The following is a 20968-nucleotide window of genomic DNA, read 5'->3' as shown; positions in this document are numbered from 1 at the left end:
AACTTAGAAGCCTCGCACGCCGGCGCCTCTGAACCCCGACTGTCCCTCGCCCCCATCCTCACCGGCGTCCCTGCGCCCCGACCCCCAGCGACCCCAACCCCCCGGCGTCTCCATGCTCACGGTCCCCGTCCCGCCCGCCGTGTCCCCGTCCCCCGCGTCCCCGCGTCCCCGGCCCGCGCCCGCTGACGCCATGACGCCGCGGCGGAGGGAGGGGCGGGGCGGACCGGCCGGAGGGGCGCGAGCGGCGGGCCCCGCGGCAGCAGCGGCGGCGGCGCGGCCGATGGACATGGGCACCCAGGGCGCGGGGCGCAAGCGGCTCCCCAACCGGGAGCGGCTGACCGCGGAGGACGAGGCGCTGAACCAGATCGCACGCGAGGTGAGCCGGCGGCCCGCTATGCGGGGGCGGCGGCGCGGGCGGGGGCGCGCGCAGCTGTCACGCCGTGGTCTGTCGGTGCATTCGCCGGGCTGGGGCGCGGGAGGTGTCCGGGGGGTCTCGGCAGGCTGGGCGCGCGTCCTCTGGATCGGGGACGGGCCTGCGACACTGACCCCTCCCCGCCTCCGGCTCTCTTAGGGTGCTGCCCCTTCAGCGCGCAGAGGTGGGGCGCCGCCCCAGGCGCGAGGTGGCCCCGGGCCGGAGCGTGGGGAACAAGCGCCCCGCTTTGTGGTGCCGCATCGTGGGGGTGCTGTAGGCCTGACCCTGGAGGCCCATGGACGTCCCCGGAGGCCACATGGTCCTGCCGAAACAGCCCGGTGCCTGTCAGTGAATTGTCACACACGGTGCAGCATGCGCATGGACTTGGGGTCACGGTGACTCTTGCTTCTGGGCCCAGGCTGGAAACGGGCCCAGGTCGCCCTGCGGTTTGTATCAAAGTTTCCTGGGCTGAGTTTATCCTAATGAGGTGGGCGCCGCACTTTCCGGCAACGGATGAAAGGGAGCTCCGCGTGCACTGCTGTGCACGTGCCTCGTGTCCGACAAGGATCCGATCTGGAGGTTGGACGAACCGTTACTTCCGAAAAGACGCCCAGCCGCTGGGTAGCAGCAGCTCCCCGGGGAAAGACAGCCGTGCCTGGGGCCTCGGGTGGGCAAGGAAGCTTGAGTTTGCTGGTACGCCCTTTCATACCTTTTGAGTTGTGCACCGTGTGTGTGTGTGTGTGTGTGTGTGTCCGTGCGCGTGCACACATCACCTGTAAAGAAGACACACGCAGATGCAGCACGACCCTCGGCAGCGTCCTCTCCCGGGGCATGTGGGCGCGCCACGGGGGGTCAGTCCACAGAGCATTGTTCTCACAACGAAAAACTTCCCGCGGCTGTGGCAGCTGGGCTGGGGCAGCTGGGGCTGCGGTGTCGGGTTGCACCCGGCAGCTGTTTGTGGCCTCTACTCTGTGACCAGTCCTTAGGTGTTTTTACTTTAAATTTTGCTTTGTGGGACACCCTGTGGTCCAGGTCCGTAGGTAGTTGTTGAATATTGCGTGACTACAGGCTTTTGTGTTTTCTCTGCGTGAGAAGGGAAAGGGCCCTCCAGGCAAACTCCTATGCGTCCCTTCAAGCCCAGGGCAGACTTGGTCCCCTCTGAGACCTCCCATTGCCGCCCAGGCAGAGCCTGCCTGTCCCCATGGGTACTCAGCTGTTTCTTCCACACTTGCTGTGACGGTCACATGGACTTAGAGTTATTTCCACCTGTCTGGCCCCCTGTAGAAAGGTAACACCTCTCCAGGCAGCGTCTTACTTTGTATCCCCAGAGCTCAACACCAAGCCAGGCACAGCGTAGCTGCTCCTCAGTGTCCGGTAGGTGTGTGAATTTTTTTTTTTCAAGTACAAGGCATTTAAAGTACAGTTGGCTAAATATAGCCATTTGCTAAGCGCGGTCGCTGGAATGTAATCCCCCCCTTCAAAGGCAGACATCTGGGTATATGTTTGATCAACACATGTTTTCCCGGAGGCCCGAGGTGGCCGAGGGTCATGGCCTCGTCTTCCCATCCGTGGTTTTGGGACAAAGGGACGAGACTAATGAGAGTTCCCAAAGTCTTCCTGGTACCTGCTGGTTTTTATAAAAAGTAGATTGACTGGAAAAGCCTTGGGTTGCTACTCCCTGGGTTGATACCCTCTGGGTCCTGTGTCAGGAAGAACAAGGGGTCCCACCCCCTCCCCTGCCCCCAGCCGGGGTGATGCAGTTGGAGGTGACACAGTCAGACTTGGGAACAGGCCTGTGCTTTGAAACTGTACACAGCTCCGTGGGCGGAGCCTTCCCAGGGAAGTGAGGTTCCCAGTCCCTCAACATCCATTTCCCCGTTTCTAAAGGGGGACAATGAAGTGCCCCCCCTTGACGGTCAAGATTAAAGAAAGTGAGCACAGGGGGTCCTCGGGTTACAACAGTCTCAACATACAACGCTTCGGGTTTAGGATGCTTGCTGCCGTAAAAACTTGAAAAAGCTGAGACGTGAGTGTCTCAGCCTCTGGTCGTTAGCATCGTACATACGGACTATGTGGGCAAACTAGTTTGGTTGTGCCTGGTGGAAGAACACACAATACAGGGGACGGTGTCGTGTATTTATGTCCTTTTTCTTTTTCTGTGGCTTAGTTGTGTTTTTATGTTCTAGGTTATGATTTGACAACTGTGTCAGGATAGGTAAGTGGCTTAGGCTAGGGTGTGTTTCGACTTACACCAAAATCCAGATTACGTCACTGTCGTAGGAATGGAACTGTGTTGTAACCCGAGGACCCCTTTACATACGTGAAGCAAGTAAGCAGGTAAATAGAGAGCCACCCCAATGCATGGTCAAACCAAGCACAGATCCGGGCGTTGCCACGGCTAGTTGGAGGGAGCAGATGCGCTATTTTATGCTTTACAGCAAATTGGATTGTATTTCCCAACGGTGAACGTTAGAATCACTATTCAAATGGCAAACACACACCATCAAGTCCTTGTAAAAATTAACAGAACGGTCTTGAGTTCAGTACTTTCTTATTCGCTTGGTGATTCAGAGACTGCCTGTCGTGCTACCCACATCCCTGTCCTGGGGACACAGGGAGGCAGGGGTGGACCTCGGGAGGGTCTGTCCTCGGGGAGCTGGGTCAGAAAGGGCTCTGTGTTCTGGGGGGTTGGAAATGAGAGTTACCACTCACCAGACGGGACTAGGAAAGGCGATCAGAGGTGGCATCCTGGAGGAAGTGGCATTGTGAGTTACTGTATTTTTTCGCTCCATAAGACACACTTTTCCCCCCCAAAAGTGGAGGGGCAAATGCCTGTGTGTCTTGTGGAGTGAAAAATACGGTATTTTATTAAATATTTTAACACACCATTTGGTTCAGAATATTTTTTTTCTTATTTTCCTCCTTAAAAACCTAGGTGTGGCTTACGGTCAGGTGCATCTTATGGAGCAAAAAGCACGGTGCTCTTGAAGGACCAGAAACCCTAAGGCAGACTGGCCTCCACATTGGCTGGAGTGTGGGTTCCCCGCAAGGCTGCCGTCTCTGTCCACTCAGCCCCTGCCGCTGGCTCTGCTGGGCTGTCCTCTGTGAGTGGCCTCCTCCGCCGGGTGGCTCGCTTCTGGCAGACTGACTGCCATGTTCCCGGGGTGCCGCTGGTGAGCACCCCTGCTTGTCCTGAGCACTGGGAGCAGCTTCCTGCCGTCTCTCCTGGGCTGCTCCTGATGGAGCCCTGTGCCCAGGAGGGTTCACTCAGCAGCCCACACCGGTCCCTGTGGCCAGGGGTGGGGCTGGTCCTACACTGTGACCACTCAAGCCCATCCTGGGACTGGGGGAGTTGACCACCCCCAAGCACTTGGGGAGGTGTGGGACCCAAATGAAAACTAGGGAGCTCTGAAGAAAGTGGCGGGTGGGGGTGGAGGTGAGGGTGGGGGTAGGCGCGGGCCTGCCATCCAGGAATGTGTGCTGGGCGCTAAGGGGAGAATCCGGGCAGGGAAGGTCACTGGGCAGGGACACTGGAGCCAGGGTTGGCAGCGGAGACCAGCTCCCTACAAGCGGTACACTCTATTTCTGCGATGACTTTGTGCTTTAGCGAGGGCACGTCTGTACCAAACGGGAGTTGCCGTTTTCAGTGACTCTAGACGCGTTCGCGGGAGCAGCGTGCTTCCCACTGTCCGTCTGCGTGGCCTGCGGACCTGACGTTGTCGGACGAAGGTCGCGGAAGGCCGCGCGCTGAGAGCCGCCCCGTGGAGCTGGAGCGCTGTTTCTCACAGCCCGCGGAGGGGATTACAGAGCAGGTGCGGGTTCTCTCTCCCAGCCCAGCTCACATTCTGCTAATGCGTCCTGGGAGCACCCCAGCTCTCTCCCTCAGCGCCTGCCGCCCGGCCTCGGAGGAAAGCGATCGGGCTCTGACGACCCCGGGCAGGGCGCGGTGATCCCTCCGAAGGGGGGACGCCTCTCCCGGCACGCACGTGCGAGGTAGCCACGCCCCGTTGTGGCGGGAGCTGCTCACCCCTCTGTGGCCACACAAGGCGTGCTCCCTTCTCCTCCCGCACCCGCAGTGCAGTGGCCCCCGTGACGGCTGCCACCCCTGGTGTTCTCTGAGCACGTGACCCCAGCAGGGGAGCGGGTGCTGGCCGCCCAGACCCCCTGTGGGCACGGGTTGACTCCTGGACCTGTGAGTGCTGGCTGGCAGGGTCCACAGCCACCTCCTTCACCAGAGACAGTGGCAGGGCCCCCTGGGAGCCACTTGGTGGGGGAGGGCACGATGCCCCAGCCCTGGGGAGCCTGTAGCTACTGACTGGGGAAGTGAGGGCCCAGACAGGCCCTCCAAGTGGAGACAGCTCTGGGTCCATGGAGGCTCCAGAGCCCCCCCAGGGGACTGGGAGAGCAGGAAGGGACAAACCCAGCTGAGGTTGCCACCCCTCCGGCCCACCCCACCCCCGGCCCTGCTGCTCCCCTCACTCCCTCTGCTGGCATCCCCCTTCTGAGTCCGTGCCTCGGTACCCCAACTTAGGACAGCCCCCATGCCTCGTTCTGGGGAGTCCCAGAAATACAGGACATTCTAACCCTGAGTCCCCCGTGTCCCTCATGGAGCACCGATAGGGAGACCCTGTCTCCTCTTCCCCTTGGGGACCATTCGAGGACCACGCTGGGGGCTGTGTGCACGCTCCCTTCAGAACACCCCCCGGAAGGCTGACCCTGTGGGGGGCCCCAGCCTGCCTTTCTCTGGCCCTCAGCAGCGCAGTCCCCTGAGATCCTGGCTGATCTCCGCTGGCAGGACACACCCCCGGCCTCCTGCTGTGGTCCCTGCCCCCGGGAGAGGTGGCACGGGCCAGCGTTGACCCGAGAGCAGTCTGGTTGCTGCAGCCATTTCACTGCCTTTGAACCACAGTTCTTGTGCCGTTTTCCCTGGCGAGTGTCTTCTCCGAAGCCAGCCAGCGAGTGAAAACCTACTGGATGCCAAGTAGACTGTGTCATTCAGTGTTGCCAGCAGGTTGTGACTGGGGGGCAGTGGAGAGAGGTGGATGGGACGCTGGCCCACACAGACACCGCTCACGGGGAGCACGGCCTGCCCTGCATCCTGGCACGCCGCCCGGGGACTCCGGGTCCCCAGCTCACCTTCCTCGGGCAGACGCACGCGCCTCCACGCATCACCCACGCGCATCAGGGACGTGCAGGGCAGGCGTTCCAGGCAAAACTTGATCACCACCCAGCTAGGCTGTTGGAGGCACTGCAGACACTGCACCCGTGACCTTTGGCTGTTTCTGCAAGTCCCGACAAGATGGCCTGGTCGGAGGTGGACTCAGAAACTCAGCTGTGAGCAGTCTGGCTGGTCGCTGATGGCTGGGGCCCACTCATGGCTATTTCTGTCGGAGAGCCAGCTGTCCCCTGACCCTTTCCTGGGTGAACCTTTGGTGATTCACTGGATTTGTGGTTAGGGCTGTGACTTGTACGCGGATGACAGGAAGAGGTCCCACAGTGGTGTGAAAATGAGGGGACCTGGACTGTCATTGAGCCTGTCCCCCATGAGTCAGGTCAGGGTACGGGATCGGACCCAGGGCGATGGGAGCGGAGGCTGCTTCTATGGCCAACAAGGTGCCAGGAACCCCCCGGAAGCCTCCCTCCTGTAATGGTCTGAGTCCCATCAGAGGAGTTGAGAATATCTCTGTTTGACTTAGAGAGATAGCCTCCCAAGGTCATCCCAGAACCGAGAGGTTCCGGCTCCTCACGCAGGCCACTTCCTGGGTCAGGTTTTTTTGGCTCCATCCACGGCCCTATTCTAAGCAGTGCCCTGCAGTCAAGCCGACATGCTTCCCATCTCTGGGACTGTTGTCCCCAACTGACCTCTGAGCCATCGGGCACAACGGTCCATGGGAGAGTTCCAGACTCTGCCCTGCCCGCTCCGTCTCTCGCTGTCTCTTCCTTCTCTCCTCTTGTTGCGACAGACTTCCACCTAATTAGTCAGTGTTTCTACCCTTGTCCCACATTCTCCCCACAGCTGCAAGGTGAGCCTTTTAAAATCTGTCAGATCATGTCACTTCTCTGATTAAAATTCCCCAGTGGATTATCCTATCACTCGGTGAATGCCACGTTTGTGACGGACCTTGCCAGAGACCCTGCCTGACCTGGTGATGGTCTCACATCGACAGATAATAGACATGAGAACTACGTATAGATTTCTTTTTCTTTGTGTTTTTTTTTTTTTTTTTGTATTTTTTCTGAAGCTGGAAACGGGGAGAGACAGACAGACTCCTGCATGCGCCCGACCAGGATCCACCCGGCACACCCACCAGGGGCGAAGCTCTGCCCACTAGGGGGCGATGCTCTGCCCCTCCAGGCATCACTCTGCCGTGACCAGAGCCACTCTAGCACCTGGGGCAGAGGCCAAGGAGCTATCCCCAGCACCCGGGCCATCTTTGCTCCAATGGAGCCTTGGCTGCGGGAGGGGAAGAGAGAGACAGAGAGGAAGGAGGGGGGGTGGAGAAGCAAATGGGCGCTTCTCCTATGTGCCCTGGCCGGGAATCGAACCCGGGTCCCCCGCACGCCAGGCCGACGTTCTACCGCTGAGCCAACCGGCCAGGGCCTCTTTGTATTTTTTTGAAGTGAGAAGCAGGAAGGCAGAGAGACAGACTCCCGCATGTGCCCAACAAGGATCCACCCGGCACACCCACCCTCTGGGGCATTGCTCTGTTGCAACCAGAGCCATTCTAGCGCCTGAGGCAGAGGCCATAGAGCCATCCTCAGTGCCCAGGCCAACTTTGCTCCAATGGAGCCTTGGCTGCGAGAGGGGAAGAGAGAGACAGAGAGGAAGGAGAGGAGGAAGGGTGGAGAAGCAGATGGGCGCTTCTCCTGTGTGCCCTGGCTGGGAATCGAACCTGGGACTTCCACACGCCAGGCTGATACTCTACCGCTAAGCCAACCAGCCAGGGTTTGATTTTTGAGTTTCAGACACTGCCTGCTGGCTTCCTGGTGTGTGGGGTGAGGACGTGGTATTCATGGGGTTAGCTCAGACCTTCTCCCCTCTTTTCTTTCTCATCTTCACACCATAGTTACACTGTTAAGTTTAGGTAATAAAAAACCAGTCACAGGCAGAAGAACACTAAGCTGGTGGACTGTGGGTGCTCGAGTCAAATATCCTGGGTTCAAATCCTGACTCTGCTACTTGTTTCACGACCTAGAACAAGTTACGCAACCAGTTTTGTGCTTCAGTCCCCCCCTCACCCATGAGTAAGATGGGAAAATTTAGGAGTACGCTTCTCACCGGGTGCTCATGATAGAAAATGAGATGCTTGTGAATGAACCTTAACGTGACAACTGACACACCATACATGCTGTGGCAACAATGACATAACACCATCGCGTTAACTGCAGAGCCAGGTGTCACACCCTGACATCTTTCTTTGCATGAATTTCTGCCTTCTCAGGCACCGAGCTCTTCTATCTGCATACCTGTCGTATCTAATTCTTCACAAATTTTCCGTGGAACTGCTGACAATACAATTGTCTGTCTTTTTAAACCCATCAAATTGTCTATCAGCTCCATGTTGTTCCCTCCCAGCCCTGTTCCCTCTGTCCTCTGGACCCTCCTCTATGCCGGCTGGCTGCACCTTCATTCCCTGCGCGCTGTTCCGAAGATTCCCTCTACCACCCGCTCTCTCTCGCTCTCATTGGATGTTTGGTTGCTGGATTCTTACTTTGTCTCCTTCCTTGGATGACGATCTCGTTTTTTGCTGGAATGCATCCTTCTGAGAGAGAATGCCTTCCCTAAATGGTTGCATATCTGAAAATGTCTTCTCCTCCCCGCCCAGGTGATGGACTGTTTGGCTGCATATAGAGTTCTGGGTTAAAAACAGTTTTCCAAAAAGTAACGAAGATGTCTGGGTCGTCTTTGAAGTGGTTTCAGGCGTGCACTGTTAACCGAAGAACGCCACGTGTGGAAAGTGAAGCCGGCATGCTCTCCCGGATTGCCTGCGTTGGCATAACCTTCAGCAGAGCACAGGAAAGGAGTGGGGGGGGGGGTAGATTTCTCAGGTGTAACTTTTCACACCCTTGATGGTTGAGGCATGTGACTGTGTTACCTACTCAATGAAATAAACTAATAAACATCAGAAAATCGAAATTTAAAACTAGCATTTTCTATCTTAATTTTAAGGCACTGTTTCCATTTTATTCTAGCTTCCGGAGCTGCTCTGAAATTTTTGCTGCTTTGTATAGTTTTTGCACCTTGTGTAAACGGTGCTTTTTGGCTCTGGACGTTTTTAGGATCTTCTCTTGATCCTCCATGATCTGGGTTTTGTTTTGTTTTGTTTTTTGGTTTTGTTGGCTTTTTTTAAAATTTTATATTTTATTCATTTTTAGAGAGAGAGGAGAGAGAGAGAGAGAGAGAGAGAGAGAGAGAGAGAAGAAAGGGGGGAGGAGCAGGAAGCATCAACTCCCCTGTGTGCCTTGACCAGGGAAGCCTGGGTTTTTGCACCAGCGACCTCAGCGTCACCACAGGTCAGGCTGGCTTTGTTATTTTTGTTGTTGTTGCTGTTTTTTAAAATATGTATCGGGTTCATCTGATCTGGAAACATGTCGTCTAACATTATGGGAAATTTTCCCCGTTTCCCCCTCCCTACTATTTTTCTTTCTTTCTTTCTTTTTCAGAAATGCCACTTGTTGAGAATAACTTCCTTTTCACCCTCATTCACACGCGCTTGTCTCCTGCTGACACTTGATGGGAGATTGCTTGGCTTTATCCGCCACTCCGTCCACCGAACTCCTCCGTCCTGAACTTTCCTCCTAGGTTTATTGTTGTCATCCTTTCTTCCTTGTTCTACAGCATTCTTTCCCGGTTCCTTAATGCAGTGCCTCATTCTGAGAACGGTCTTTTTCTTTTCCTTTTGATTTTTTCCTTCCCGCTCCTTTGTGTTACGCTAGAGTCTGTCCCTTTTCGTCCATTGTCCATTTGGGTCTCTGCCTTCCAGCCTGGAGCCTGTCTCCAGGGTGTGGTGGCGCTTGGCCCTCCGTTCAGATGTGAGAAGGCGGCACTGGAAATCTCTGAGAAGAATGATTTGAGCAAAGTCCCGGAGTAGGGGAGGTGCCGTGAGATCATGACCAAGGCCACCAGCGGGGTTGCGGTGGCTCAGCTGAAGCGTTGGCACCGGGCTGTTAACGTTGTTGCTTGGGGCAGGGGCACGCGGCTTGGATCTGAACCTGGGTCCCCGTCTTCAAGACCAGCGCCCTTGACCCCTGTGCCAGTGCGGAAGGGAACGCTGCTCAGTGCTCACGAGCCGAACTCCCCTAACTCGGTGCCGATGGATAGAGAGTGTTGTGCCTGAGTAAAGGGGTGGTAGGGATGCAGGAGAGAGCTGAGGCTTCATCGGAGCCCCCGCCCAGGGAAGCAGAGTCCCTCTCCAACGTCTGAGCAGCACAATCAAGGGTCATCTTGATACTTTTCTACTGAGAGTGGAGTTACGACGTCAGATTCAGTGTGTGAACGGAGGGAGCTGTAAAAACAAGCCTTTCGTGGCTTTGGGCGGTCAAGGGTGATTCACTTATTTGCTTGTAAACTCTCTGAGAACCGAGACAGGCTTTCCATAAAGCAGATAGGTGCTGCCAGGAGAGTTCAGGTCCGCAGAATGGGATACAGCCCTGGCAGTGGGCGGAGGCCGGGCTCGGCGGGGGAGCAGGAGCCAGAACTGGGCGGGGCCCCGGAGCGGGTCACCTCACGCTGTCTCCAGCACATCTTGGCTTGCGGGAGTAACGGGGAAAACTCACACGTGAAGATCCCGGGAGAGTTCGTGCGTTTGTCATGCTTCCCTCACCTCCATCACGTGGGCGCGTCCGTCTCTCTGCCCTTGGCCTCGCTTTGTTAGTTTTCTCTCCACCTTCTTTTACGGCGTCCCGCGGGTGTGCGGACCCCCCAGGTCGACCCTCAGAGACGGAATTTCATGTTGACTGAACACCTGGAGTGACACCCTCTTGAACGTGCTGAGAGGCTGCGTTGAATCGCCCGGATACTTTTAAAGCCACCCGCAGCCGGGATGGTCGGACTTCCTGAGGGGACAGAAACGCCGTCCCTACGCCTGGTGTTGGGGTGGCCACTAGCCCTGAGTGCGGCCGGTCAGTTGGTCTAGCACCTGAAACGGGGCTAGGGCAGCTGGGGAACTGCATTTTAAATTTCACTTCATTCCACTTCGTTTACCTGTAAATGGCCACAGCATGGAAGAGAGCACAGCTTCAGAGCAATGATCCATTCTTTGTTGGATATGTTGTAACAGAGGCACAGCCTGTAACGCAGAACTGTCACTCTGGGCCGGGCACAGGAGAGGGGTGACATGGTGGTACAGGTGTGGCCATCAGAGCTGACCAGCACGGGAACCCATGTAGTTTGTGAAAAAAACTTAGCCTTTTCAACTCGGGTGACCACAGTCGTGTTAACACCTTCGAATCTGCTCTCCTTTGTCTGTAAGACAGGACTGTCCCTTGGGCAGGGGATGGGGGTCACAGACCAGGAGCGCAGAGCAGGCTGCCTGGAAGCTGGCAGGTGCCACCTGGGTGCAGGCTCTGCTTCTGGTGGCTGTGATCTCTGGAGGGAGGCTGCAGTGCGGGGTCAGGATGTGCGCCGGAGACGGAGGTGACACCTCATCATCCGATGAGGGCTCAGAGAAGAGAAAAGAGAGACAGCTGAAGTCAACTGATTTTTTCAAAAGAAGGTAGCATATGCAGGGAGGGAGGGAGGGAAAAAAGAAAGAAAGAAAGAAAGAAAGAAAGAAAGAAAGAAAGAAAGAAAGAAAGAGAGAGAAAGAGAGAAAGAGAGAGAGGAAGGAAGGAAGGAAGGAAGGAAGGAAGGAAGAAAAAAAGAAAAGAGAAAGAAGGAGAAGAGAGGGAGGGAGGGAGGAAGGAAGAGAGGAAGTTAGGAAAGAAGGAAGGAAGTCTGGAGGAAAGCTGTGAGATAAGGACAGGAAAGACCAGACACTTGCCTCCAGGTCAATGAACTCGGGGTAGAGCCCCAAGGGCTGCCGCTGTGTAGCACGCATGCGTGCCTTTGCTGTCGGCACCTGTGGACGGGCTCTTACCTGGCACTGAGCCCTGGGGAGAGGACCCTCTGTTTCCAACGGAATGTTGGCTTCTTGGTCTTGCGTCTAAGACTGCGCCCGATCTTGCGAGCTGCCTTGTCATCAGAGGCCAGCCCAGCGCCAGCCCAGCGCCAACGCAGCGCCAAGCGGCTGACTTGCTGGAGGTCCTAACAGGCCCCTCCACCAGGCGCCGTCCTGTTTCCCTCTGGGCCCATCGAGCCTCTCCAGAGCGACTCCATGACCTGCCTGTTTGTAACCCCGGCCCGGAGCCCGCTCCAGAGTGAAGTGGCCACCAGGACCGCGGTGGCCTGGTAGCTGCGCGGTCTCCCAACGCTCCGTCTCTCGGGTTCTCGGTCAGGGTCGCTCCTCTGACCGGAGGGGAGGGCTGCCTGTCCATGGCAGTGTATCTAGCAGCGTCCCCGGATTCTCTCCATGGGGAGCAACCAAACACGTCTCCAGACAGGGACACATACCCCGGGGGACAAGTGGCCCATGGAGGACCCCTGGTCTGCGTGTGCGTCACCGTGTGGGGTTTGCACCACGGGCCTCATCTGCACAAGCTGCCTCCTGACCCTCAGCGCCTGCCGGGGCTGTGGCTGTCCTCCGCGCGGGCCGAAAGCACGGACTGGCCCAAACACGTTCCCCGGCCTGGACCCTCTCCGCGGGAAGCTCCTGGAAGTGCGTGGGCGGCGCGCACTCCACGTGCGGAGTGGGGGGCGGACTTCTGGTGAGGGGGGTGAGGGGAAGCTGTGCTCTCGGGAAGTCAGGGCGTCAGCTGCCCGCCGGATTACACTTTGCTGTGTTCTGGAAGTTACTATTGTGCCCGAGTGGATGGCGGGTGGGAGGGGAAAACCTGCTCCTGATGGACCGGCCCCTGAGTGGCGAGCACAGCGGGGACTTCTCACTCGCTGCCCCTCGGGAGGATCGGCTGATAGGAAGGTGCAGGCTGGTGAGAGGTGGTCTTCTGAGGGACATCCTGCGGGGCCGAGTGGCTTCCTTCTGCCCGGCGAAGGCACCCTTTTCCTGGTGATCCCGAGTGGACTTGCGGCCAGCGGGTCAGTGTCAGGCCTGACTCAGCGGGGCCGGGAGCGCTGTTGCGACACATGTGTCTTTCTCTCCAGGGATAGGCGCCGGCTGGCCGCACAGGTGTGCCCCAGGAATAGCAGGTCAACCGCGGAGTCCCTGTGGCCGCGCGGACTGCTGAGAGCCAGCCCCGCCCTGGGCCGGGCAGCACAGGGTTGGCCTTCTGAGCCAGCAGGGGTCACGTCCCCACACTGCTCAGGGGCTCTGCCCGATCCCTGCAGCCTTCACAGCAAGGAGTGGGCAGGAACCTGGGGAGGGGACAGTGTCGTCAGGTGCTGCCTGGACGCTAAACTCGGGGCCTCCACCTGTGCCCCGCCATCCCTCCCCCCCCCAACCCCCCCCTGTAACGCTGAGGGTGGCACCGGCCGCGAGGAGAGTCGCCTGGGGAGAGGGGACAGGGACTGAAGCTTCTGTCCATGGGAACCCCCAAAGGGCAGGGAGTCACCCACAACTCACTAAGTGCCAGAGTGTGCCCCTAACTCACCTGCTAGTATCACCTGCTCACTGGAAAGCCCAGGTGTGCTGCTGGAGGAGGCACAGGGAAGACCCCATTAATACTCCAGACCCCCACCCCCCAACCAAAGAAGTCCCCACCTGGATCAGAGGGGCCTGGGTGTTGGACCACAGAGAGACCAGGGACAGCACATTTCCGTGGGATTAACAGTGCACTAGAAGAGGCATGTTGCTTTTGCCTTTCACAGCTGCGCTTCTTAAAATAGCCCTCAGAGCCCCGGCCTGCGCGATGGCAGGCCGGCTGCTCCTGCCTCTGCAGGATGCATGTGCTGTGGAAAGTGGCTTCTGTCTACTCTTCCTGCTCCTGGTGACAGAACCTGAAAAGCAGCCTCGAAGTGTCATCAGCGGGCTTACCCCCACCCCCACCCCCGCTCCACAGGGGCCTCCGTTCCCTCTCTGGTCCCCGGCCCCCCAGCCAGGCTGCAGGGATGAGACAAGTGACTATTAGCCACATCAGTGCCCTGCGTCCTGCCACTGTCCCTTGAGGGTTCCAACCTGTGGCTTCCGTCTCTGTGTGCAGTGTGGGAAAGAAAGCCCATCCACGTGGCATCCTTCTCATTCACTGAAAATTCAGCTTTTGCCCTCCATTTGGTTTTAATACATCTTTTTGGCTTGGATTTTGGGGAGTTGGTGAGCAGTGTCACAATTTTAATGCATTCATTTTTTTCCCTCTCCTAACCCCGTGTGTCCGCGTTCTCCAAGCAGGACGTGGCGGCTGATAGATTGCACTTGAGCCCAGGGTGCGCTGGGAGGAGCGCCTCTGACTCTGATTGAATATAGAAAGTGTAACAGGTGGGAAATGTAGCGTGTGATCTACACCAGATACTGTGTAGTCAGGGCTAATTCTGTGCAGACCTTGTTGTATGCAGCACTTAACAGTTCTGAGTTATTTCAGGAAGGGACCCCCCTGGCCCTCAGGAGCGCCGGCCGGGCCTCGTCCTGGATGCCCAGGTGTGATCCCGGATGCCTGTATGCTGCCCCCCTTAGGTCCTCGGGGTGTTCACGGAAATGACTCCTTTCTCCAAGAGGCCTGCAGGGTGCGCAGAAGCAGGCTTGCCCGTGCCATTGTGACTTTCTTTTGAGTCAGGAGAGCTACGTAATCACTGCAACCTGCTTGTCTTTTTCCATGTGACCAACCGTAAGCCCACTTCTGCCCACCTGTTGTATACGCGGGCCAGCTCTGCCACTAGCAGGATCGGGGACATGGGTCCTTCCCTGTCTCAGAGCTTCGATTCCTCACCTTCCTGTAGAGTGAAGACACCTGTGATGGGACTTGGGATGTGGCATATGCTCACTGCTGAGGTCTGGCCTTCCCGGTGAGCGCTCACCCGGCCCGCTGGGGCCCCCTCTCCCCCGCCTGCCTGTCTCCCGCCTTCTCTGGTCTTCACTGACATCTCAGGCCTCGGACTCCCCACAGGCTGAACCTGTGTGCGGGCTGCGCGGTGCAGCAGGCAAATGGGTGGTGTGAGACCCCAGCCCTCACAGGAGAGCCGCTTCTGTTCTTTGCAGCTATCGGGTCCTGTCACTCACAGAAGGGCGTTCCTGGACCGCACCTTCTCCAGTTCCTTTGGGTTTTGCGGTAAATGACCTTCTTTGACTGTGTGCCGTCTGTTGCATTCTGCAGACATCGACTGCACAGCAAACCTGCAGTCGGGACCTGTGGTCCCTCCTGGGGTGGGACCAGGCCAGCCTGTCACCTAGAGGGTGCTTCTAGCCCCTCAGACAAGGAAGGCAGTTCCCAACGGTGTCTCTGAAGTAGCAGCTTGAGTTGCTCAAACCAGCTTTGGGGAAACAAAACACGCTGGGTCGGAACTGAGGGCGGTTGATTTTATCTGCGGTCAGTGGTTCTGAAAATGGGACCTCCTGACACCATACCCACCTACCCCCGCCCCCACACCTGCCAGCGATGCTGCTTCTCTGCCCCACCCCCTCCTCCTGACTCAGGGCCCCCAGGGCTGGGCCCCAGCCACCTGTTCTCCGAGAATGTGACTCTGACCCACACCCCAGTGTGAGAGGCTGCCTCCGCTAAACCGACGCAATTGGGGATCCGAATATATTGATACTTAATAGTCCTGATTACAGTCGCGTGGCTCTTCCTGCCCCAATGCCCGAGCAGTGAATGGCTTGTTTCAGTAACAGCCGTGAATATTATCATGACCTCCAGGCCAGTGAGCTTGCTTGTCCGGATGCTGCCCCTCCCCCCTCCCCGCCCCACCGGGTTAGACCCTGTGGTGACCACCAGCCCCGCCCGGGTCAGCCGCCCGGCATACAGCCGCCGTCAGTTACTGGGGACCCTGTGAGGGCATGGGAACGTGAATGGATGGATGAGAAAATGGGTCACATCAGCCCCCCGGCTCAGAGTAACATTCAAAAGTTCAGAGCCTCTTAACACCGGAACAAGATTCCGAAGCCCCTCGCCGGTCACGTAGGTGTGAAGGAGGCCTGATGGGAACCTGTTCTCTGAAGTGTATGCTTTGGAGCCACCTGACATTGGCCAGCACAGTCAACAACCCCGCCTCTGTTTGGTGTAATAGGATCTGGAAGGAAGAATAAAGCAGGAAGTGTTGCATCTTAGCCCTGTGTTCAGTCTCAGCGCTGGACAGGTGGTGGTGGGGGGACTGTGTTCTCGTCCCTCCGCCAGCCGTGGAGCCGGGGGTGCCGGCTGGGGCTGTGTCTCCGCTGGGACCGGGCAACGTTCGCTCCTTGGCGCCTCCGTGGGTGTTATCCTGGGACGTGGGGCTGCTCTTGATGTGGGAGCCGCGTTTGCCTGTGGGTGTTTCCGGGACCGAGAGGAAGCGCTGCCTCCTGTCTTGGACTTTCTGGCAGAGGAAGTGCTGCTTCCGGCCGCAGCGGCATCGCACCCTGAGACCGAGAGGGAGTCCGAGGGCGCGGCCTCCATCCCTGCTTCGCTGCCTGTGTTTGGATTCTGATGGGACGCCCTTTCTGGTCCCATGTTGTAGCTGCGGGGTTTTTTGTTTGTTTGTTTGTTTGGGGTTTTTTTTGTACCTCTCCGAAGCTGGAAATGGGGAGGCAGTCAGACAGACTCCTGCATGTGCTCAACCGGGATCCACCCGGCACGCCCACCAGGGGGCGATGCTCTGCCCATCTGGGGCGTCGCTCTGCTGCAACCAGAGCCATTCTAGCGCCTGAGGCAGAGGCCACGGAGCCATCCTCAGCGAACCGGGCCAACTTTGCTCCAATGGAGCCTTGGCTGCGGGAGGGGAAGAGAGAGACAGAGAGGAAGGAGAGGGGGAAGGGTGGAGAAGCAGATGGGTGCTTCTCCTGTGTGCCCTGGCCGGGAATCGAGCCCGGGACTCCTGCACACCAGGCCGACGCTCTACTGCTGAGCCAACCGGCCAGGGCTGCTGTAGCTGCGTTTGAGTCGCTTGGTGCTTCTCCGTCCACGGTGGGTGGAGGCGAGCTTCTGGCGCACGGCCGTCCCCCGGGGCCCTTGCACTGGAGGAGCCGGGAGGCCAGAAATAGCCGCGACTGCCCACTCGCCTTCCCGGCAACTCCGACTCCCTCCTGACCCCCAGTCTCCTCTTTCCCGGTTTTGGAGACGGTTCTCGTCTGGAACGACGTGGCCACACACGTCAGCGGTCCTTCATTTTGCAAGTGTCTGGAGCAGGCGTCCCCAAACTACGGCCCGCGGGCCGCATGCGGCCCCCTGAGGCCATTTATCCGGCCACCCACCGCACTTCCGGAAGGGGCACCTCTTTTATTGGTGGTCAGTGAGAGGAGCACTGTATGTGGTGGCCCTCCAATGGTCTGAGGGACAGTGAACTGGCCCCCTGTGTAAAAAGTTTGGGGACTTCTGGCCTGGAGTGTTCACTGCAGGCCCGTGGAATGAGCGCCCACCGTCCAGAAGGCCTGTGGTTCCGTGTCGCCTCTTCGGCTGTTTGCTTTCTGAACTTGGGCGAGTCACGGGGCCTCAGCTTTTCTTCGCCTCTCTTGGCTTTCGGGTGACAAGCAGCTGCAACCCTCTTTCTGAGAAAACCCCCCCACGCCGTCTTCCCCCCCCCCGCCCCATCTTCCCTCCCCGCCCCGTCTCCCCCCCGTCTTCCCCCCCACCCCATCTTCCCCCCCGCCCCGTCTCCCCCCCGTCTTCCCCCCCATCTTCCCCCCCGCCCCGTCTCCCCCCCGTCTTCCCCCCCATCTCCCCCCTTCGCCCCGCCTCCGTTCCCCCCCCTCACCCCGTCTCCCCCCACCACCGAGCAGTCCAGACCGGGGCGGAATCGGAGCCTCGTGGTACAGAGAGGGTCCCTCAGAGCGAGGAGTGATGTCGGGGTTCCACAGCGAGAGGGAGAAGCCCTGAAATCAAGCAGTCTATATCTTCCTTCCTCATTTTCTCACATTCCCGAAAGCCTCACATCGTGTCAGGATTATTTGTCTCTGTTCCTCCCTTCTGGGTGTGTATCGGGTCAGATGTGTCGGCTTGGGCTCCCCCTGCCCCACCGCCTCCGAGGAATTCTCAAAGCGGACGCGATGATAGCCAAGAGGCGGCCTTTGTCCACTGCCTCACTCGCACGGTCAGCGTGGTGGCCGCGGGCCCGTCGGCAGAGAGAGCGGTGACCTCCACCTGCTCCGGGCTGGGGGGACAGCCTGGCTGGTGCCTCCCTCCCCACCCACGGAATCAGTACTATTTAATTAGCCAGAATCAGCAGAGAATATGGTCATGCTAGAATCTAGATGCTCTTCCAGGCCAGCCTGAGGGCATTCCAGGTATATTCTTTAGTTTTTCTCTTTTTTTGCGAGAGAGGCAGGGAAAGAGAGAAGGAAACAGTGAGCTGCTTCTGTATGGGCCCTGACCAGGGAGTCAAACTGGCAGCCTCCGCACTCCGGGGCGAGGCCCCAACCAACCGAGCTGTCGGGCCAGGGCTTAATTTTTTTTATTTTTGTTTTAGAAAGACAGAGAGAAGAAGGGGAAGAGAAGGGAGGGGGGAGGGAAGCATTCATTTGTTGTTTCACCCAGTCATGCATTTTTTGGTTGCTTCCCAACTGTGTGCCCCGACCGGGAATCGAACCTGCAACCTTGTGTTCCGGGATGATGCTCTTCACTGACTGAGTGGACTGGCCAGGGCCTGTCTGTAGATTTTGCTTCCTAAAAAAAAAAAGATGGTGTGATTCAGGCTGCTGTTGACAGTGGCCTGGGACATTGTCCAGTTTTCATTTTCTTCCCCAGCCACGGCCTCTCCTTCTGTCCCTGCTGTGGTTCCATACAGCGGTGGGGACCGGATGCCTGGGGCCTCAGGAGACCCGGGGTTTTTTTCTTCATCCTTCTCTTCATCCATTTATCGATTCCTCCTCTGATTCGGCAGATAAGCCTCGGCTCGCCTGTCGGGTACAGTGGGCAGGGCCGCAGAAAGAGAGGATGTGGTCCTTATCTCAACGGCCTTCCTTTCCACTGTCCCTCGTCCCCGGGGCCAACTTCCGCTGGCCGTGCCCTCTGTGCAGGGACACAGCAGGACTCCGGGCACAGCCCCTGCCCTCTGTAACCCTGAAGATGAACTGTGACCACAGAGGTGACCGGGCAGGTCTGTGACTGTCAGGCGCTGAAGTGTGCCGAGCGGGAGAATGGGGGCTAAGGGGGTTCAGTCTGGAGGAGGGAGAGACGGGGGGTTGCTACTGTGACGGGGTGTCAGGGACGACTCCCGGATGTGGTGATGTCCAGGCAGAGGGGACAGCAGGTGCGAAGGCTCTGGCTGAGATCAGACCTGGGCGGGAAGGCCGTGAGTGCAGGGAGAGAAACCCTAGGATGCCCGGTCCTGCGGGGCCTCTCAGGCCGCTGTGAGGCCTCGGGCTCCCGTCCTGCTGAGGCGGCGACTGCCGGCCGGCGCGGGCCGTGAGGAGGGCTCTCCGTGGTGCCGGGGGCAGACCTCTGTGGGCAGTGGGACGGGTCGTGCAGTGCACAGGGCACGGCCACAGACCGACTCCTGTATGAAGGGCCTGCCTGAGTGAGGTGGCCGGCGTGAGGAGCAGCCTGGGGCGGGGGGGGGGTGACAGCAGAATGCAGGGGACCAGGCTGGATGCAGGGGCAGTAACGGGGGGTGGAAGGGGCAGTAACGAGGGGGTGGAAGGAAAGTGAGGGTCCCCGGACCAACGTGGAGCCATGGGGGTGGGTCGGGAGCCAGATTCAACGTGTCTGCAGGTCGAGCCCACAGGGTTTGCTGACGGATCAGACGGGGGACAGGAGAGGAAAGGGGGCACCGGAGATGCCCCCAGGGCTGTTGCCCGGAGCCTCTTCAAGGGTGGGTGTTGTGGTTTGACCGAAGCCAGTCTGGGAGATGAGTAAGTGCCACTTCAGAGGACACCGGGGTTGCCTCTCTTGGCAACTCTGCTCCCTGTCCCCCACGTGCTTGCCCGAAATGCTCCCGGGGTCACTCCAGGGCGTGGATTTCTGTTGAGGCAAATTCAGAGGCTAATTCACAGTCCCTAAGGTGAACGTTAAAGTTCATCTCTACAGTGTATATCACACTCTATCTTTACGTCAGAGGTTTTTAAAAATGAATTGTAACATGAAAAGAAGGCCCAGCACACCCCCAGGTAGGGAGCCGAGACAGCGAGCGCCCACACAGCCGGGACTTTGCACACCCCCAGGTAGGGGGCTGAGACAGCGAGCGCCCACACAGCCGGGACTTTGCACACCCCCAGGTAGGGGGCTGAGACAGCGAGCGCCCACACAGCCGGGACTTTGCACACCCCCAGTTAGGGGGCTGAGACAGCGAGCGCCCACACAGCCGGGACTTTGCACACCCCCAGTTAGGGAGCCGAGACAGCGAGCGCCCACACAGCTGGGACTTTGCACACCCCCAGGTAGGGGGCTGAGACAGCGAGCGCCCACACAGCCGGGACTTTGCACACCCCCAGTTAGGGGGCTGAGACAGTGAGCGCCCACACAGCCGGGACTTTGCACACCCCCAGGTAGGGGGCTGAGACAGCGAGCGCCCACACAGCCGGGACTTTGCACACCCCCAGTTAGGGGGCTGAGACAGCGAGCGCCCACACAGCCGGGACTTTGCACACCCCCAGTTAGGGAGCCGAGACAGCGAGCGCCCACACAGCTGGGACTTTGCACACCCCCAGGTAGGGGGCTGAGACAGCGAGCGCCCACACAGCCGGGACTTTGCACACCCCCAGTTAGGGGGCTGAGACAGCGAGCGCCCACACAGCCGGGACTTTGCACACCCCCAGGTAGGGGGCTGAGACAGCGAGCGCCCACACAGCCGGGACTTTGCACACCCCCAGGTAGGGGGCTGAGACAGCGAGCGCCCACACAGCCGGGACTTTGCACACCCCCAGTTAGGGGGCTGAGACAGCGAGCGCCCACACAGCCGGGACTTTGCACACCCCCAGGTAGGGGGCTGAGACAGCGAGCGCCCACACAGCCGGGACTTTGCACACTCACTTCCCCAGCCCTCCTTTCTGCTTCTGTTTGTCTCGGTAAACAAATTCCAGCGACCGTGCCCTTCACTCTTACACACTTCCGTGCCCACGACTTAAATAAAAAAAGCATTTTTTTTTATACAGCCCCCTGTTTTCCTGCTTGGCAGAGCTGAGGTGAGTTTGTTGGTTTCACCTGACACCCAAACCTAATAAGATTTCTGACACTCCCAGAACTGTGCTGTTGCAGTTGGGTCTCTGATTCAGCGTCCACGCCAAGTCCGCGCATCACGGTTGGGTGTTCTGCCCCCTGGGTCTCTTTTAGTCCGTGGGAGCTGCTCCCCGCTGCTCCCCCCCCCCACCACGCTGTCATGGAAACCGGTGCCTCCCCTCCCCCACCGCGCTGTCATGGAAACCAGTGCCTCCCCCCCACCACCGTGCTGTCATGGAAACCGGTGCCTGAACCGGTGGCCTGTCCCCCAGTCCAGACTCAGCCGTTGCT

At 58.5% G+C, this 20968-nt stretch overlaps 1 protein-coding gene across 40 annotated transcripts in view; it reads left to right on the top strand.

Moving 5' to 3' along the window:
• The first annotated feature begins 223 nt into the window (after positions 1 to 223).
• Positions 224 to 20968, top strand: part of LRRFIP1 (LRR binding FLII interacting protein 1) — a 152919-nt gene continuing 132174 nt past the window's right edge. For all 40 annotated transcript variants that reach the window (XM_066232733.1, XM_066232729.1, XM_066232727.1 and 37 more), the window contains exon 1: positions 224 to 376. In XM_066232733.1, the coding sequence (XP_066088830.1) occupies positions 281 to 376 (96 nt within the window). In that variant the 5' untranslated portion in view covers positions 224 to 280. The remainder of the gene's footprint in view (positions 377 to 20968) is intronic.

This window comes from Saccopteryx bilineata, chromosome 5, assembly GCF_036850765.1.
Source record: "Saccopteryx bilineata isolate mSacBil1 chromosome 5, mSacBil1_pri_phased_curated, whole genome shotgun sequence".
Lineage (NCBI taxonomy): Eukaryota > Metazoa > Chordata > Mammalia > Chiroptera > Emballonuridae > Saccopteryx > Saccopteryx bilineata.
This window is presented reverse-complemented; position numbering and strand designations above follow the sequence as displayed.